The sequence below is a fragment of the Gracilinanus agilis genome, chromosome 5 (assembly GCF_016433145.1).
Source record: "Gracilinanus agilis isolate LMUSP501 chromosome 5, AgileGrace, whole genome shotgun sequence".
Classification (NCBI taxonomy): domain Eukaryota; kingdom Metazoa; phylum Chordata; class Mammalia; order Didelphimorphia; family Didelphidae; genus Gracilinanus; species Gracilinanus agilis.
This window is the reverse complement of record NC_058134.1, coordinates 290,745,230-290,763,718: the sequence shown is the minus strand read 5'-3', so window position 1 is coordinate 290,763,718 and position 18,489 is coordinate 290,745,230. Positions and strand designations below refer to the sequence as shown.

Genomic DNA, 18,489 nt, shown 5'->3' with positions numbered 1-18,489 from the left:
AGTAAATCTTTGTAACACATATGCATAATCAAGCAAAACAAATTCCCACATCACCGATGTGCAAAAAACCTATGCCTGGGCCTATCCACCTATCAGGAGGCCGGTAGATTGTTCATCATGAGTCATCCAGAATCGTGGCTTGTCATTTTGATGATGTGTTCTTAAGTCTTTTGGAATTTTTTGTGACTATATACATTATTCTTCTCTTTCTGCTCACTTTACCCTATGTCAGATAATGAGTCTATCATGTTTTCCTGGAAACCCAGCAGGGAAGCCCCCTGGCATGCCTCCTGCACTCTGGTACAGCTTGGTGATGATGGGGTTGCAGACTTTTTCCAATTCTTTCTGCTGATGCTCAAATTCTTCCTTTTCAGCAGGCTGGCTCTTATCTAAACAGTTGATTATTTCATTGCATTTGTCAAGGATCTTCTGTTTGTCTTCATCATCATTTTTGCCTTGCAGTTTCTCATCCTCCACAGTTGCCTTCGTGTTGAAAGCGTAAGATTCAAGAGAATTTGTGGAAGACGCCTTGTGTCTGTTTCTCACCTTTAGCCTTGGACTTCTCAGCCTCCTGGACCACACGCTCAACGTCTTCTTTGCTCAGACGGCCTTTGTCATTGGTGGAGATCTTGTTCTCCTTGCCTGTGCTCTTATCCGAAGCAGAGACACTGAACATGCCGTTAGCATCATTACAACTTGATTCTTTGTAGCATCACCGATTAAATGTTCTGTGTCGGTGTGTTGTGAGGAAGATTAGTTATTGATTCCGTATTAAGGTTGACCTAGCAGGAAGGCTGGAGCATTCTAGGATGGAATGAAGGAGGAGGAAGCAGGTGCCTGTGCCCTGAGAGAGACTCCATTAGTGGTGGGCAAACTGTTTCCAGCCCGGGAGATCTCAGATCCTGCTTCCTGATTTCCTTGCGATCCTGAGTGCAGGTGGATTTCCAGCAAGAGGAGAAGAGCTACAGAGCAGAACCAAGCAGAGGAGGAGTTTGAGACCTCGTGGACAGCACCTCAAGTTCACTCACTCTACTTGGTATCTTGGACCACCTAGGATTTGGGCATCCTGTGAACCTCTTTGGGAAATTGTGAGAACCCTCAAAGCCACCCCTCTGGTCCATAGCTGTACTGTTCAAGTCTGGCTGGTACCAGGCTTGAATCAGCTTCCCAGAGACTGCCCTGCTCCTTGGGCCCTGCCTGCTGGATCACTTAGATTAGAGTAGAATAAGTCTTCCCCTTGCCCTGTGGTTTTATCCTTTAGGTTTTAAGTATAGAAATCCCATTCCCACCTCTATTTAAGTTAAATATAATTAAACCCTGTTAAAACCTTTTACCTTGCCTGTTGGATTCAAAGCTTCTGGCCCAGGGGTGACAGTTGGTCAGCAGCCATTTTGTCAGTTAGCAGCAGCATAGCTGACCTCTGATCTCCCTAACCTGGTCTGGTCTCTCCTACTACCCAGTGTGTAAACCCACAATCATTTAGATTTATTGTAATATCCCCGGTACCTTTGTTACCTTTTCTACAGGTGAAGGTGATGTAGCTGGGAATGCTCCCATTTCCTTGGTCATTAGCAATGATCTCCACTTTCCCCAAGTTGGAAGACTCCTACACAGGAGTAAGTGGTGCCAGATCACTGCCAACTACAGGTCCCTTCGACATGTTTTCTGGGGCGTCAGAAGTCATCGATCAGCACTGTGGAGAAAGAAGGGCTGCTGCTGCGCTGCATAGACTTTCTCATGTTTTTCTGAGACTGTCCCCTTTTATCATTTCTTATAACATTCCATGACCTGCATATGCCATAATGTGTTCAGTCATTCTCCAACTGATGGATACTCCCTTAATTTTCTGATTCTTTCTTCACACAAGAAGAGTTGCTATAAATACATATATATATATATACATGAGTCCTTTTCCTCTTTCTTCATTTCTTTGGGAGTATAGCCCTGCTATCTCTGGTCAGAGGGTATGCACAAATTAGTCACTTTTGGGGTAGAATTCTAAGTTGCTTTCTAAAACAGCTGGACCAGAACTCAACAATAGCAATGCATTAATGTACCTTTTCCTGACAACATCTCTAGCATTTGTCACTGTTCTTTTTTGTTAGTCTTGGGCATGAGAACCTCAGAAGTTGCTTTAATTTGAATTTCTTCATTAATATTTAAGAACTTTTTTATGTCTATTGATCATTTGGATTTGTTCCTCAAAAAAACTGACTACAGGCTTTATTAAGAAGCAACAGCAAATTATTGGGGATGAAGACACTAAACGATAACTCTAGTCCAACTATCAATAATATGGAATTAGGTCTTAATCAAAGATACACGTAAAATTCAGTGGAATTGTGTGTTGGCTAAGGTGGGTTAGGGAGTTTGAGGAGAGGGAAAGAACATGAAACATGTAACTATGGGAAAATATTCAAAATAAAAATATAATTAAAAAAAATAAATATTAAAAAAAAAAAGAAGCAGCAGCAAAGGGGGAAGCTGGGTGGCTCAGTGGATTGAGAGCCAGGCCCAGAGACAGGAGGTCCTGGGTTCAAATATGGCCTCAGATACGTCCTAGCTGTGTGACCCTGGGCAAGTCACTTGACCCCCATTGCCTAGCACTTACTGCTCTTCTGCCTTAGAACCAAAACACAGAATTTTTTTTTGCTGTTTATAATTTTTATTGAAATATTTTTATGATTCTGTTTTTATTGTGTTTTTCATATAAGTATAGGCACTCTTTTTTTTTTTAACATACCTATATTGGAGGACCTAGTACTTTGGAGTACTCCAATTAACAATGGGCTAATGAGAATAGGCCCTTTTTTTCTGAGCACACATTATTCTCAGTGTTCTAGCAGCACGTGTCTGAGATATTAATATCTGCCCATCTGCAACGGTGTACATGACTCAGCTGGAAATACACAGTATTGATTCTAAGATGGAAGGTAAGGGTTTAAAAAAAATAGTAACAGCAAGGAGATCAAATCAGTCAATACATAAAGAAATTAATTCAGAATACTCATTGGAAGGACACATATTAAGATGAAGCTTAAATACTTTGGCCACATGACAAGACAACATGATTCATTGAAAAAGACCTTGATACTGGGAAAGATTGATGGCAAAAAGAAGGGGATGGCAGAGGATGGATAGTATCACGGAAGCAAGGAGCAGGAGCTTGGACAGATTTCAGGAGATAGTGGAGTATAGAAGGGCCTGGTATGCCCTTGGGGTCCATAGGGTCACAAAGAGACTGGCACAACTGAATGAATGAACAACACTGTGCTAATGCGAGGGACACAGTAACAATAGACAGACAGGCAGATAAAGACATAGATTTAGCTAGCTAGATGGATGGATGGATGGATAGGTGGGAGGGAAGAGAGAGAGATCTTACCCTTGAGGAGCTTACCTCCTTTCAGAAGGATATGGCATGAACATTGATAAATGCAAAATAATTCAAAGAGGGATAGAATATTAACCACTGGGGAAATATTAAAAAAAAATGAAGAAGCAGAGGAGAGAAGGGAATGCTTTTCAGGCATGTGAACACATGAAAGTGGGAGCTTGGCTGATGGACAAACAGGCCAGATGGTCTGTGGCCTGTGTGGCCTAGCTGTTCCCGCTCAGAACTAGAACAGGGTGAAATACTTGTAGACTTTATAACAATGAACACAAGACATTTAGTCAAGAATTGCCCAGGAAGGATATACACTTCACAGATACAGCCTTGGTTCAGTTGGACACAAATCCCCCAGCTTCCAATGTCTCTCCATTCAGGAGGGTGTCTTGTCTCCAGGCAGTTGGGAGTCTTTATCCAGCCTCAGGAGCCCAACAATAGGATCCCAGGCTTTTGTTCCTCAAGTGACCATGGCGTTGTCAAAGGCTCAAGCCTTTGTCTTCTAGAGCAAATAAGGGTTGTTTCATTGTTTTTTTTTGGGGGGGGGGGGGTAGGACCTTCCACTCTTGTCTGATGCTCTAAATTATATTACTTTTAGAGCATGGAGGCCAATTAATAGCCATGTATTCTAATTTCATCCCTTACCATCTCCTTTATCCTTTTTGCTCCCAATCTTTCCCAGAATGCAATGGGGCTTAGGGTCCGGACTCCTTATGTCATAGTCACAACCAGCATTTAATTAAGCTCCTGGGATGTTCCAGACACGGCACTTAGACAAAAAACAAGAGTTGGGAGGCCTTGGGTTCAAATGTCACCTCAACCACTTCCTGTCTGTGTGATCCTGGGCCACTCACTTAACTCCCATTGCCCAGCTTCTGCTTTCGAACCCGGACCTAGTGTTGACTCAAACGAAGGGAAGGGTTTAATGGCAGATAAGGCAGAGCCGACCACTGTAAGGGAGCAGGTACTCGGGGGCGCCCCCAGGCCCATCTTGAGACGCGATGGCTCTGAGGAACTGCGCTGCAGAGGGAAGCTACTCTGTGACCTTTGAGGGTCACCGGCCTCTAGTTCCTTTTCAGGAAGGTTTTTATTTATTTAGGGAATGAAGGGGTTGAGGGATTGAACCGGATTGCCTAAAATTTACCGAGGAGCTCTCAACGAGGGTTGAGCTAATCCGGGAAGGCTTCCTGGGAGAAGAGTAAGAAGGGTTGGGGAGGGGTGCTCAACTCATTCGCTAGCGAGTGGCTCGCTGTCCAAAAGCTGGAGAAAGCGAGGTCTCGAGAGGATACGGGCGCAGGGACAGGACGGATGGGGGAGGGGACCCTGAAGGCACCGCCCGGGGCCGGCGCTTCCGGGGGCGGCGCTAGGGGGCGGGGCACGAGGACGTCCCGTGACGCCGGGTGGACGGCGCGTCACATGACACGGAAGTGACTTGGAACAGGAAGAGGACGAAAAAAAAACACCGTCCGCAGCCCCAAGCCGAACCGGACCCACCGCCGCCATGAACAGCAAAGGCAAGAGCGAGTGGGGGGCGAAGCTGGCAGGGCGGAGGCGGGAATAGGCTGGACAGGGGACCCCAGGGAGCCGCGGGCTCGCACCGGGTCTGTCCACCCTCCACACCGAGGGACCCAGCCCGGGGTCCGCGTCGCGTCGCGCCCGCCCCCCCGCCGAGGCCCCGAAGCTTGGCCGCTCGCCCCCTCCCGGAGCTTTCTCCCTTAAAGCCTGTGGCGCAGTTCTGAGCTGCAGGGGGGCCTAGGCGAGATGGGCAGGCCGCGCGGCCAATAAGGAGCGAGGGCTCCGACGGAGCTGGGCCAATGAGGAGCGGGAGGAGGCGGGGCTGCACGCTGCCTGGTTACGGGCGCCCCCCGCCCCTCCTCCTGCCTGGGGGTGCGGGAAGGATTGGGGGAGGGTCGGGCCCTTAGGGGAGTAAATGGGGTTGGGGCTCGGGCTTCTATCCCCACTTTGTCCCACCGCCCTTACCGATAACCGTGTGTGTTCCCGTTAATGTAGACCAGCCCCTTGCCTGAGCCCCCTCCTGGGGTCGCTCTGAATTGTTCTTTTGTGTAGGAGCCCTTTTTCCGGGCCCTGTGGTGAGCCTTGGCTTTGGGGTTCGGGAGCCGAGCTCGGCTCCTTTCTAGCCTGCGGTGTGACCTTGGCCAAGATACTGAACTCGTCAGGGCCACGGTGTCCTCTAATCCATGGGTCCATAATAACAATCAGTAATAGTCGTTATAGCGTTGAAAGGATGTATATTGTTCACTTATCTGTAGGACAAAGCATTTTACCTGGGCCTTAGTTTACTCATCTGTAAAATAGAATGGGAAAAAAAAGTGGTTTTGCTCTTTAAAATAAAGTACTTATCCATTTGCAGATTTTATTTTTTTTTTTTTAAAAACCCTTCCTTTCTGTCTTAGAATCAATACTGTGTTCAGTTCGAAGGCAGAATAGTGGTAAGAGCTAGGCAGTGGGGGTTAAGTGACTTCTCCCCCCACACACACACACCGGTCATACATCTGGAGATTACATTCTTAGCAGACCCAGACTCATATCCTTTTTACAAAATTAAGAGGGATATGGCCCCTTACTCGACTATTTGGGGCTAATATACAAAAATAAATAATACCTACCTACCTCCAGGTTCAGATAACATATTTTTAAAAAGCTTTGCAGTTATTATTTACTATTGTTTGGCCCTCAAAACAACTCTGTCGTATAAGTGCTGTAAAAAGTGTCCCCAGGATTACTTGAGGCAGAATTGGAGCTTAGATCTTTCTGGCTAAGGTAGTTGGCTTAGATGATCCTAGATGGTTAAGGTTTATTCCATGTCAAGATCCTGTGATCTAACCCTAGACCCTTTTATATGGTGGTAGAGAGGCTATGAGGGGTAGTAGAAAGTATGCTAGTCAGAGAATCCATATTTAAATCCTGGCTCTGTTAATTACTAGCTTTGTGACCTTGGACATGTCATTTAGGTTTCTTGGGGCTCAGTTTCTTCATCTATAAATTCCAGTGGCCTCTGCATCTGCTAGATTGCTCCTCTCTCTCAAGTTAACCTGGGAGACCTAGGCCTTTGTATCCAACCCAAAACAAAAGCCAGAAACCCCTCCAAGTCTATAGACCCCAAGAGATATTAGAATGATGATAAGGCTGAGGATTCCTGGTGACTAATTGATATGAGACCACCCTATCCCGTATCCTCCTGGGTATTGTGAAGTATCTCAGTTTCAGAGGAAGCCAAGAATAATCACAGGAGTTCCTGTTCATCTTGCTTTCCTTGAGTCTGACTAGGCACACTCCCCAACTCCTCCCACAGAATCCCTATTCTAGAGTTGCAAGGTGATCATTTCACCCACCCCTCCACTGCCTGTCTTGTAACTACTGTTTGTCCTTTAGCAAGGTCTGCCCAGCTGGGTGAGTCTTTGGGCAGTTTCTGTCTCTGGTCATGCATGATATATCACATATGCTTTTTTGTGTCTTCTAGGGCAATATCCAACGCAGCCCACATACCCTGTGCAGCCTCCTGGGAACCCAGTGTACCCTCAAACCATGCACCTCCCTCAGGTTCCGCCATACACGGATGCTCCTCCAGCCTATTCGGAGGTAAGAGGCCAAGGTCTTCAGGTGTTCAAGCCACAGACATGTGCCTCCTGTCTTCATAGAGGGGACCAGCCCACTGTCAATCTCCTGCCAGCTCTTATATGCTGTGTGTGAACTTATTCCTTCACACAAAAAGAAACAAAAACGGGGATGAAAAAGTCATTTCTTTTGGCCTGAGAGTACAGGAATTAAAACCCTCTGCCAGGGATGGGGGAGGTATGACAGCGATGAAGACAAGATTTTCTCTCTTTAGGTGGTGAGAAAGACTTGAGAACAAGCTCAGTGGAAGGGAGAAAGAGGCTGTAGGATTGCTGGGTTTAGAAATTCCTTGCTCTCTACTGGAGAATTACATATTGACTAGAAAAATATAAATTAAAAACCTCATGCAATAAACTTTTTTCTCTCCCCCTCTCCCTTTCTAGCTCTATCGTCCAAATTTTGTGCACCCGGGCACTGCAACAGTTCCCACTATGTCAGCTGCATATCCTGGTGCTTCTTTGTTTCTTCCCATGGGTCAGTCGGTGGCTGTTGGGCCTGTTGGCTCTGCAGTCCCGCTGGCTTATTATCCACTTGGCCACGTATACCCCCCTGGTTCAACAGTGCTAGTGGATGGAGCCTATGATCCTGGTGCCAGGTTTGGAGCTGGGGCTACTGCTGGTAACATTCCTGTGAGTATGACCAGAACACACTTGGTCTTCCCTGGGGCTGCTGCATGTTTGGCCCTAAGCATCCATCCAGAGTTGCTCAAACCTCTGATTTCTCATTCACATTCAGTATTACCTGGGTGAACTTAGACAAGTTAATTTCTCTAGGTCTCAGTTTCCTCATCTGTAAAATGAAGGAGCTAGACTTTAAGTCCCAGGTCTAATTCTGGGATCCTGCTGTTAGGATGCCTCCAATACCCACAGGCAGTGATTGTGGCAAGAGAACCTCTGGCAGCAATAGTCTTGTAATTAATGTTGCTAACAGTCCCTTATCCCTTTGCCCTGTCCATCTAATTGCCAGATTTGGGGCTATTTCCCAGCTCATCCAAGAATGAAAGGAGGAGCAATTTGAATTTGACCATTTTACTTTTTGTGAACTGGTTTGACAAAAATTTGTATTTACTCAGTAGGCATTTCACTTACTGTCCACCATGTTCACAGTTCTACACAGTCATTATGAAGGATGCAAAATAAATAGAATACATTTTATATTCAAGTTGTTTCCAGGAGTTGGGCATTTTTAGTTAAATTGTTTCCAGATTATCTAGGGATTTGTTTCCCATGTATCCTTTAAGAAGGGAAATTTGGAGCTGGCTAACCTTTTCCCAAGTAACAACAGTGGTCATGTCAGCATCTTTGTGCTCACCCAAGAGAGATCTGTGGTCTCTGAAGAAGGAAAGTTCTTAAGTTGTGAATCCAAGAGGTCAGAAATTTTCCTTGGTTCTGCAAGGTACCAGATCAGTTCCAGGGCCATGTCTGCTCCCCATGTATGTTTTAGTGGAGATCCCCACATTGAATTAGCTTCTCATGCCTAAGTTATATTACCATCATATTCCAAATAACATTGCTCTGACCAGTGTTGTTTTGCAATAATATCATTCTTATTGCAAGCATCAGTAAATAATTACCAAATACCACTGTAACATCTCAAAACTCTGTGGTATATTATTCTCTCAAATGAAAATTGGATATTTAATTATCATTAACTCCTGTTTTCTTAGAGCCAGCTGGGTGGGATATACTTACATTTAAGATATCCTCTTTGCAGTAGGATTCTGGTCCCCGAGGTGGAGTCTCCAAGATTTGTTCTGTGTATTATTCCCCACCATTTGTAAAAGTGAAAAGTATTTCCAAGAGCACTAGCATGATGTTCAGTTAACTTGCTGGAACAGGCTCACCTTGGAGCAAGGGCAGCATTGAAGGAGAATTTAGAAATTGGCCCTTGGAGATTTCCGAGATTGGAGAGGACCTTTGTCTCTCCTTGGGGCTGGACATATTTTGACCAAGTATGAGGATTCCTTTTCTATTTGTTCTTTTTTGCTGTCTTTAGGTAGTCAGGAAAGAGTTGGGCATTTTTAGTTAAATTGTTTCCAGATTATCTAGGGATTTGTTTCCCATGTATCCTTTAAGAAGGGAAATTTGGAGCTGGCCAACCTTTTCCCAAGTAACAACAGTGGTCATGTCAGCATCTTTGTGCTCAACCAAGTAGGCTTGCTTTCTAGAACTCAAACTGCCAGTAAGTAATATGTTGGCCAGCTCCATGATTCTTGTGGTCATCAAATTGCCATTCTTTGTGATAGGTCTTTCCTTGGGGCCCCATTTTCCCTGCACCAGTTTTTCTGTGCCCATTCAACCTTATTCTTTACTTCCAGCCTCCACCCCCTGGTTGCCCCCCCAATGCTGCTCAGCTTGCTGTTATGCAAGGGGCCAACGTGCTAGTAACTCAGCGGAAGGGGAACTTCTTCGTGGGTGGTTCGGATGGTGGCTATACCATCTGGTGAAGAACCAAAGCCACCCCCATGCCAGGAAAGACATCACACACCGTCAGCACTTCTCACAATGTAACTGCTTTAGTCATATTAACCTGAAGTCAAAGTTTAGACACATATTGTTGGGGTGTCTTTCTGGTGCCCAAACCTTCAGGCACTTTTCAAACTTAATAACGAACCATGTAATGGTAGCAGTACCTCCCTAAAACATTTCAAGGTGGGGGGAGGGGGGTAATCATTCATAAAATGAATGTGGGCAAATCTTCCCTGAAGATGTTCCTTTAATTCCTTTGGAGTAATACTGCACCATACTGGTCTTTGCTTTTAGTAATAAACCATCAAATTAGGTTTGGAGGGAACTTTAATCTTCTGAAGAATTGAAGTTGCCAAATTATTCTGATTGGTCTTAAATCTCCTTAAAGTCTTTGATTTCTATTACTTGTTATAAATGAAATGCATAGATGTCTACCTTTTTCCTTCACATCCTCTGTCCCTTGCCCGACTTCCCTCGCCAATCTCCATTGAATCAATGGTGCAGGACAGAAAGCCAGTCAGACTTCTTTCTCTCTCTCTCCCTGCACCTCTCCCTCCCTACTTCTTATGTGAGAGGAGACCTTGGCTCTCCTTATCTTTTGACCTTTTATTCCAAAGGATCCTCTGAAACCACCTGTGTACACAGTATAGAGCCCCATTCTTTCCCCTCAGCAAAGGCTGAGAATGGTCCATTCCTTTTGTACTCTTCTCATGGATGCCTCTGCACACAAAAGCCTCATCCAGGTATGCTTTGGTGCCAGCAACAGAACGATCTGAGCACCCAGTGTCAACGCTAACTGCACTTTGGTCAACTATAGGTTTAAAATAAGAGAGGCAAAGGGAGGGATCTATTTTAACAGCCAGATGGATGACTTCACAGTCCAAGTAAGGGGAGTTTTGAGAATGGAAATTGGTTGCCATCTGTTTAAGTGTCTGAGGCAGCTAGCTGACCATGGCCATTAACTTGCCACTCATGGGCTAGGTTAATGGGATTGTGTTGTGAATGGGTCACTCGAAGATGATTCAAGTGCAGTTGAAGTCTCATTAGGGTTGAAAAGATTCAGGGATCCTCGATCTTTTAATTTTTGTTTTCTGGAATTGGATTTGATGAATATATTTTATCTTATAATTTCAGTTCATCTAAATTTGACTGTATTCTGTATATATGGTGTTTGACTGTACCATTGACTGTTATGGAAGTTCAGCGTTGTATGTCTCTCTCTTCACTGTGGTGCACTTAACTTGTGGATTTTTTATACTAAAAATGTAGAATAAAGACTATTTTGAAGATTTGAATAAAGTGATGAAGTTGCATTACACCTTAACTCCAAGTATTTCTCACCCAGCTCATTTCTAGATGTCTTCCGAATTTTCTTGTCTAGCTTTATGAGGGCTCTAACCGCAGTAGTACCAACAATTGCTAAACTCCCAGGACTGACATCTTTTGTGATTTCAGACCATAATCTGGAGGCAATAAAAAAGGGATTTTCAACCCGGGGTTCCATGAACCTAAAAAAGTTTCTTTTTATATTTTCAGTACAATTGATGTCTTTTTATGTATTTAAACACATTATTCTGGAAGGGGACCATAGGCTTCACTGGCACATAAAAAGATTTAAGAATTTCTGCAACAGCGAGGTATTATAGGCAGTTTTACCTAGTTATGTCATAAAGAACACCCAATAAGGGAAAAAATGAGGGTGTGCAAAACATCCAGACTTTTCACCGGCAACACAGGGACCATACCCTACTGCTGATACAGTCTGATTGATGCCCATTCAGTAAATGAATCCTGAGGCCCAGGGTGGCCGGGCTGAGGATAGTAAGAAGCTGCCAGAGCCAAGAGGGTGGTATAGCCAGTGTTTACCTCTGCCTACCCTACCCCTCCTTCCCCCAGGAATTTTCAGGCTGTGTCCTCAAGGATTTTATTTTACCTACAGCAAAAGCAGAATCAAGTTATGCCAAGCAATTTCTAGATCTCTAGGAATCCTGAACCCAACAAAACTTCAGTATCTTTTTTTTTTTTTCCCCAGCTTGCATTCTTGACATCTTTGCAGTATCTGATGGTTGTTAAATCCCTTCTTCCAGCCTTGTCTTCAGTGAGGCCTATTTTCCTGGTTCTATCTCCCCATCTCCTTCTGGATCCTATAAGGATATACCCCAGAGTTCTGCCTCTTCTATACTCCCTCTCCCTGCATTTCTCCATGTTTCGTTTCCCCAGCACCCACTTGCCCCTGCAGGTAATTCTCCAGATCTCTTTCTAGTCCTGACACCTCTTAGCTCCAGGCCTGTTCACAAACCTCTCTCCCCAGCATGCCTCTCTAGTGTAATATGTCCAATGCCAAGATCATCATCTTCTCCTTTAAATCCCTTCTGTCTTCTGATTTCCTTATTTCTGTCAGTATCACCATTTATGCTATCTCTGATGTTGGAAACAGTTGACATTTTAAACAGTTCACTCTGTGTTATCAACCCAAGAAGTTAATAAAAACCTGTCAACTCTTGCTTATCTTATCCACTACCACCACTACAACCTGCCTAGAACTATAGCCCTAGCTGCTATTACTTCTTTTTTATTTTTTAAATAACCCTTACCTTCAGTCTTAGAATCAACACTTAAGTATCATTCCAAGGCAGAAGAACCAAAAGGGCTAGACAATCAGGGGTAAGTGACTTGCCCAGGGTCATACAAGTAGACACTTGTCCGAGGCCATATTTGGACCCAAGACTTAGCTTTCAATCCACTGAGCCACCTAGCTGCTCCCCCTACCTCATAACCTGCCTTTCTCTTCCATTCCTCCCCCTCTCCCACCCTATTTCTCATGTTATCTCCCTGTAGATCTGGCCTTTGTAGTACTCCTTTCCTTAAAAATCCTTTGGGGCAGCTAGGTAGCTCCCCCTTTCTACTGCTCTTCTGCCTTGGAACTGATACCTAGTTTCCATTCTAAGAAGGTAAAGATTAAAAAAAAAAAGAATGTAAGATCCTTGAAGGCAAGGATTGTCTTTGCAGTGATTAACACATGAAAAGTACTTTATAAAAATTTTTTCATTCATTCATCCATCCATCCATCTATCCTGAAGGCTCTGCAATCTGGCACAACCCTAACTTTCTGGCCTTGCCATAGCCCAAAGGTTCTTGAATTCAGATGCAGGGGAAGTTACATCTTTATTTTCACTAACTTCAAATTTAGCATTTCTTTTAATTATATAAAAACATCAGTCAGAGAATGGGTCTATAGGCTTTACCAGACTGCCAAAGGTGTCACAACAAAAAAGCCCCAGCTCCAGCCAACTTAGACTATTCTCTATCCCTTTCCAATAGTGGTCTCCAAAATGAGGACCAGAACTCCTGGGGGCTAGAGAACATAGCCTGCTACTACTCAATTAGAGGGTAGAAGATGGATAGCAACCCACTTTCTTAATCACATGGATTTTTATAGCCCAATTACACCTCTCCTTATTCCCCAACACTCCTCCATTCTACCCTTTTCCCTCTTTAAGCTCCCAACCTCTCCTTTTCTGAGCCTGTAGCTTCTGTCAATTAAAATCTAATTGCAATGGGGACATCCATGGAGGTGCAATTATGAAAAATTCCACCTCTCCTCCCCTTCTGCTGAGCATTCTCACTCTGCAGCCCAGATCCTTTTATGATTTTGGCAGATATTTTCAGAGGATAATCTCTACTATAGAGACCGTGACAGTGAGTAAGAATCTTGCTTCCCCACTTGGATAGGATTAGCAAATTCAATAGGATTATAGGCATATTCAGTCAGAACACAGAACTCATTACATTATCTTTCCCAGACAAATCCATTCTTCTAAATTTTCCTGCAACTCTCTAGAGTCAGGCTCTCCATTCTTTTCCATTCTTCAAATCAGTGATGAAGCAAGGATGTGTCCTTTACCATATCAAATCATTATTTAGTATCATAAGACAAGAAAAATAAGAATAGGCAACAAGGAAACAACTCACTTTTTGCAGATGATATGATGGTATATTTAGTGTAAGAAATAGAGAAATCTCTGGGCCATCATTCTGAATTGAAGATCCAACTTTAACTTGTGGGTGAAATAGAAATTGGAGGTCTCATCACACCCTATATGTGAAGAAGACATCTTTTGGATATTCACAGTTGTTTTTATAGGATTTTGACAATTAATAGAAGTCATTGATTAACAAAACCAAATGTTCAAAGTAGGTTAGCTAATAGTTGATAAATTTATTGATACTCTTGCTAAGACTCTCAAGCAATGTCTTTAGGAAGAGAAAGGAAAACGGGCATCTCTCTGGGTCATTCTAATAAAAGCAAATACTAGTAACAAATTCCTTCTGATTACTTCTATTATCTTTATCCAGAATCAGGATTCAGTCAAATTACATTCCAAGAATAAAAATAGGAGCTCTTAAGATAACTCCTTATCTATCACAGTTAATTAACAACTGAGACTAACCAACATAGTCACAGATACTACCTAAAGCAGGGGTCTGCAACCTTTTTGGCCTTGAGAACCACAAACGCCACATTTTTTAAAATGTAATTTTGTGAGAGCTGTACAATATGTTTAACACTGAATACAAGTAAATATGTGCATTTTATGTAAGAACAACACTTTTAAAGTACAATAAGTCTCTGAACTATTTTTAATAACGTTATTATGTGCTAACCAATGATGAATAAAGTACATTAATGTGACTTCTGGTGCTGCATGGTTTTGCTGATTATTAATCAAAATTATTTTGATTATTAATCAAAAAACAAGACTTAATGGGGCACTATAGTACTGATGTAACTGCACACATACATATAAAACTCCTTTACACTAAGAAAATTGCTGAAATAAAGAGAAAAATTCAGGTAAGAATACTTTTTCCTCTCCCCCCTCAAGTCAGGCAACAGGAGAAGAAAAAGCTGCCGGCCTGCTGGTTAAGCCATTTGGCCACATAAATTAAGTAGGAGATCAGGAGATTACAGAAAATAACATGACTTGTGTGCAGGCATTAGTAAATAGTGGGGGAGGAGGGTACCTTTTCATGGAAAACTGGCCAGGACACATCACACACATTTTCTGGTACAGGTGTTTATCAGTGCTGCCTACTCAATCATTCTGTATCAAATGAAACAACTACTGGGGAGAAATGCTTCTCACTAATGAAGCATATGTAAAGGTGTAATCTGACTATAGTTCCCCTTTAAGAGCAGATAGAAAAGTTAAAAATAATAACGTTGTCATGCGTAAACTGTTAGTTACTGTGCCGTGGTTGACTTTATGGCTCCTACAGAAAGAGCCATATCTGGCCCTCAAAAGAGCCAGATATGGCTTGAGAGCCATATGTTGCCGACCCCTGACCTAAAGGATTATATGAGATGAATTGGTTTATAATCAATGATATCAAAACAGTAAATACAATTTCATATTTTATTAGAAAACCATAGAGAACCATCTAAAAAAACTAATCAGAACAATTAACTTTAGCAAAATTGTAGAATAATAAATAAGCCCACAGAAATCATCAGCATCTCTATATATTACTAATAAAAACCAGCAAGAAAAAATAGAGAAATTCTATTTGAGATAATTACAGACAGTATAAAATACTTGGGAGTTTACCTGCTAAGATACATATAGGAACTAGAAGAACTTAAATTACAAAACACAATACAAATAAAAGCAGATCTAAATAATTAAAGAAATATTCATTGCTCATCGGTGGGCCAAACCAAGACAATAAAAATGACAAAAACACCTACATTTACTTTATGCAATGCTGTACCAGTCAAACTCCCAAAGTTTTATAGAGCTAGAAAACATAACAATTGAGGAACAAAAGGTCAAGAATGTCAAAGAAATCAATGAAAAAAAAGTGAAGGAAGACAGCCTAACAGTACTAGATTTCAAACTATATTACAAAGCTATAATCATCAAAATAATCTGATAATGGATAAGAAACAGTGGTTAACCAGTGGAATTGGGTACACAACATACAGAATAACCCCATACCTAGCGTTTGATAAATCTAAAGATCCCAGCTATTTGGGCCAGAACTCACTATTCAATAATAATCAGGAAAACTGGAAAGCAGTATAACAGAAACTAGGGGTAGACTAATACTTCATACTATACACCAAGATGAGGTCAAAATGAGTAAAAGATTTAGATGTAAAAGGAAATGTAAGCAAATTAGGAGAGCATGGAGGTAAAATGGATAATTTTGATTATATTGAATTTAAAAGGTTTTATATAAAACTAAGGCAGCCAAAATTAGAAGAAAAGCAGAAAACTGGGAAAATTTTTACAGCAAGTTTTCCTGATAAAGGTCTCTTCAAATATATAGGGAACTGAGCAAAACTTATAAAAAATGAGAGCCATTCCCCAACTGACAAATGGTCAAAGAGTATGAAGATAGTTTTTTAGACTAAGTCAGTTATTAATGGTCATGTTTTAAATTACCAATAATGAAAAATATCAATTAAAACAACTCTGAGGTACCACCTCTCACCAATCAGATTGGCTAAAATTACAGAAAAGGAAAATGATAAATGCTGGAGGGGATGTGGAAAAATTAGGGGCATCAATGCACTGTTGGAAGATTTGTGAACTGATCCAAACATTCTGAAGAACAAATTGGGGCTATGCCTAAAGGGTTATAAAACTGGGTGTACTCTTTGACCTAGAAGTACTGCTACTAAGTCTGTTCCTCATAAGAGATCAAAGAAAAAGGGAACTCATATATTCAAAAACATTTATAGCAGTTTTTCTAGTGGTGGCAAAAAATTGGAAATGAGGGGAATTGGGGAATTGTTGAATAAGTTGATTATTATTGTGATGGAATCTGTTGTTCTAGTGGAAATGATGAAGGGGATGGTTTGAGAAGACTTATATGAACTGATGGAAAATGAAGTAAACAAAAGCGGGAGGGGGGGGGTGGACCTTGTACATGGCAACAGCAATACTGTAATGCTAACCAACTGTGAGACTTAGCTACTTTAATTAACACATTGATCTGTGACTATTCCAAAGGACTCATGATGAAAAATGCTATCTACCTTTAGAGAGAGAACTAATGGACTCCTGAGTATGGATTGAATGAGGCACATTTTTTTCACTTTTAAATTTTTTCTTGCTTTTTTTTTCACAACATGATCAATGTGGAAATGTTTTGCATGATTTCATATGTGTGGTGGGTATTGTTTTCTTGCCTTCTCAATGGGTAGGGGGGAAGAAGAGAATTTAAAACTGAAAATAAAAATAAAATAAAAAATAAATTTTTTTCAACTCCTCTTTCTCCTTTATCCCACATGTCTAATGTTGATCCTTTTTGCTATTACCTTTACATCTGCCACATTTGTCTTCTCTCTCCTTATCCAGCCACCACCCTAGGTCAGGCACTCATTGCTTCTTCCTTGGACTTCCTTGGACCTACAAACCAGTCTCCTTGCCTCCTCTCTCTGAAGTAGAAGTTTGGGATTATGGGAATTTTTTTCTTTTAGGGGTTATTTCAGGAAGTAAATAGTGGATTCTTTCTATTTCTGCCTTCTAGCAGTTTTCATTTATGATTTCTTGAAATAAAACATTCTAGCATTTATATATATATATTTATCCCTCAGCCTGTTTTCCAGGTTAATTATTTTTGGTCTGTGATACCCTCATTCCCTTCCCCCCAATTTCTTTATACTTTTTTTTTTCTCATAAAAGCAGTGACTTCAATTTGGTCTATTTTAATTTTCAGGAAGTCTATTACCGGGGAAGTTTTATCGCTTCCTATTTCAAGCTATTTTTCTAAATTTTTTCCTCCTTCCCTTTCTTTCCCTCTTTCCTTCCTTCCTAAGAATCAGTTTTTCCCTTTGAGTCTCTATTTAACAGTTGCTTAGTTACTCTCCTAGTTTGGAGTTTGGGGTATTTCTGGATTACACAGTTCCTTATAGTGATTGGTGGCTTCCATTCACTTAGATATCCAGCTTTAGTCACAATTTGTGGCTTCCAGCTAGGGCCAGGATCGCCCCTTCCAGTGCTTTGGGGCAGAGTGTGGTCATCTCTTCAGGTTTCGCCCCGGGGCCCCAGGATTCCAGTTTGGACTCCCACCTCCCCATGGTGGGCAGTGGCTAAATAAACTGAGTGCTGAGTTTCTTCCCTTATGACTGAGATTCTAGCACTGGCTTTCAGGCCCTGCTTGGACATTTCAGGACAGAGCTATGGACTTCTGAGCGCCTGGGTCTGGGGTATCCCAGGCTGTATATTTTCTTGCCTGGATTAGATGCTGCTGCTCCGAGCTGCTCTCAAACCCACTCTGTGGGCTGGTTTTCTTTCTTTCTTTCTTTCTTTTTTTTTTTTAACCCTTGTACTTCAGTGTATTGTCTCATAGGTGGAAGATTGGTAAGGGTGGGCAATGGGGGTCAAGTGACTTGCCCAGGGTCACACAGCTGGGAAGTGGCTGAGGCCGGGTTTGAACCTAGGACCTCCTGTCTCTAGGCCTGGCTCTCACTCCACTGAGCTACCCAGCTGCCCGGTTTTCTTTCTTTTGCAGTTTACAGATGTTCCCAGTCAGTTTTGTGTCATGCTCAGAGGTTTTCATCTCGGTGACCCATGCAAGTCTCGGGATTTCTGGTGGTCTCCCTTTCCTTTGTCCATGGGTTTCTAAGGCCTCTAAATCCATCTTCTCAGTGGCTATTGACCAATCAGAGAAGTCTTGGGATGTCCAGAGGAGGAACTTTCCTCAGCTATAAAATCAATCAATCAGTCAATATACCTGCATAAGAGGTGTGGGGGGCCTTTTTTTCTTTTTGGATTGTGGAAAGAGTCAACAGACCAGATTTAGAGGTTCTGACTGGTCAATTAATAAATTAACTAAAACTTAAGAACTATTGTCTCCTGAGAATTCCAATCATTTTAGTTTTTTGCTAGTTCGCTTACCTTTGTCCAAGAAGCCATTTTATTTTTTTCTCTAGGCAAATTAAGAACACATCAGACATTTGAAGTGTTTTGAGGCCAGGAGTGACAG

At 42.2% G+C, this 18,489-nt stretch overlaps 1 protein-coding gene and 1 pseudogene across 5 annotated transcripts; one reads left to right on the top strand and one right to left on the bottom strand.

The window, feature by feature from the left end:
- Positions 1 to 228: 228 nt before the first annotated feature.
- On the bottom strand, positions 229 to 4,378 carry LOC123250239 (annotated as a pseudogene).
- Positions 4,379 to 4,516: 138 nt separating this feature from the next.
- On the top strand, positions 4,517 to 10,816 carry DAZAP2 (DAZ associated protein 2). Of its 5 annotated transcripts, XM_044679829.1 has the most exons (5): positions 4,517 to 4,902; positions 6,870 to 6,988; positions 7,408 to 7,474; positions 7,535 to 7,653; positions 9,342 to 9,550. In XM_044679829.1, the coding sequence occupies exons 1-5, from the start codon at positions 4,890 to 4,892 to the stop codon at positions 9,468 to 9,470; spliced, it is 447 nt and encodes a 148-aa protein (XP_044535764.1). In that variant the 5' UTR covers positions 4,517 to 4,889; the 3' UTR covers positions 9,471 to 9,550. The 5 variants fall into 5 exon arrangements, with proteins under 5 accessions (XP_044535764.1, XP_044535765.1, XP_044535766.1 ...); XM_044679830.1 differs by lacking the exon at positions 7,408 to 7,474 and having other exon boundaries at positions 4,520 to 4,902; positions 7,504 to 7,653; XM_044679827.1 differs by having other exon boundaries at positions 4,526 to 4,902; positions 7,408 to 7,576; positions 9,342 to 10,816.
- Positions 10,817 to 18,489: the final 7,673 nt, after the last annotated feature.

Bases quoted from the DNA above. Each gene is read 5' to 3' on its own strand.
- DAZAP2 (XM_044679827.1), top strand. The intron at 6,989-7,407 runs GTAAGAGGCCAA...CTCCCTTTCTAG, and splicing joins CTCCTCCAGCCTATTCGGAG to CTCTATCGTCCAAATTTTGT. The intron at 7,577-9,341 runs GTTCAACAGTGC...CTTTACTTCCAG, and splicing joins TGGCCACGTATACCCCCCTG to CCTCCACCCCCTGGTTGCCC.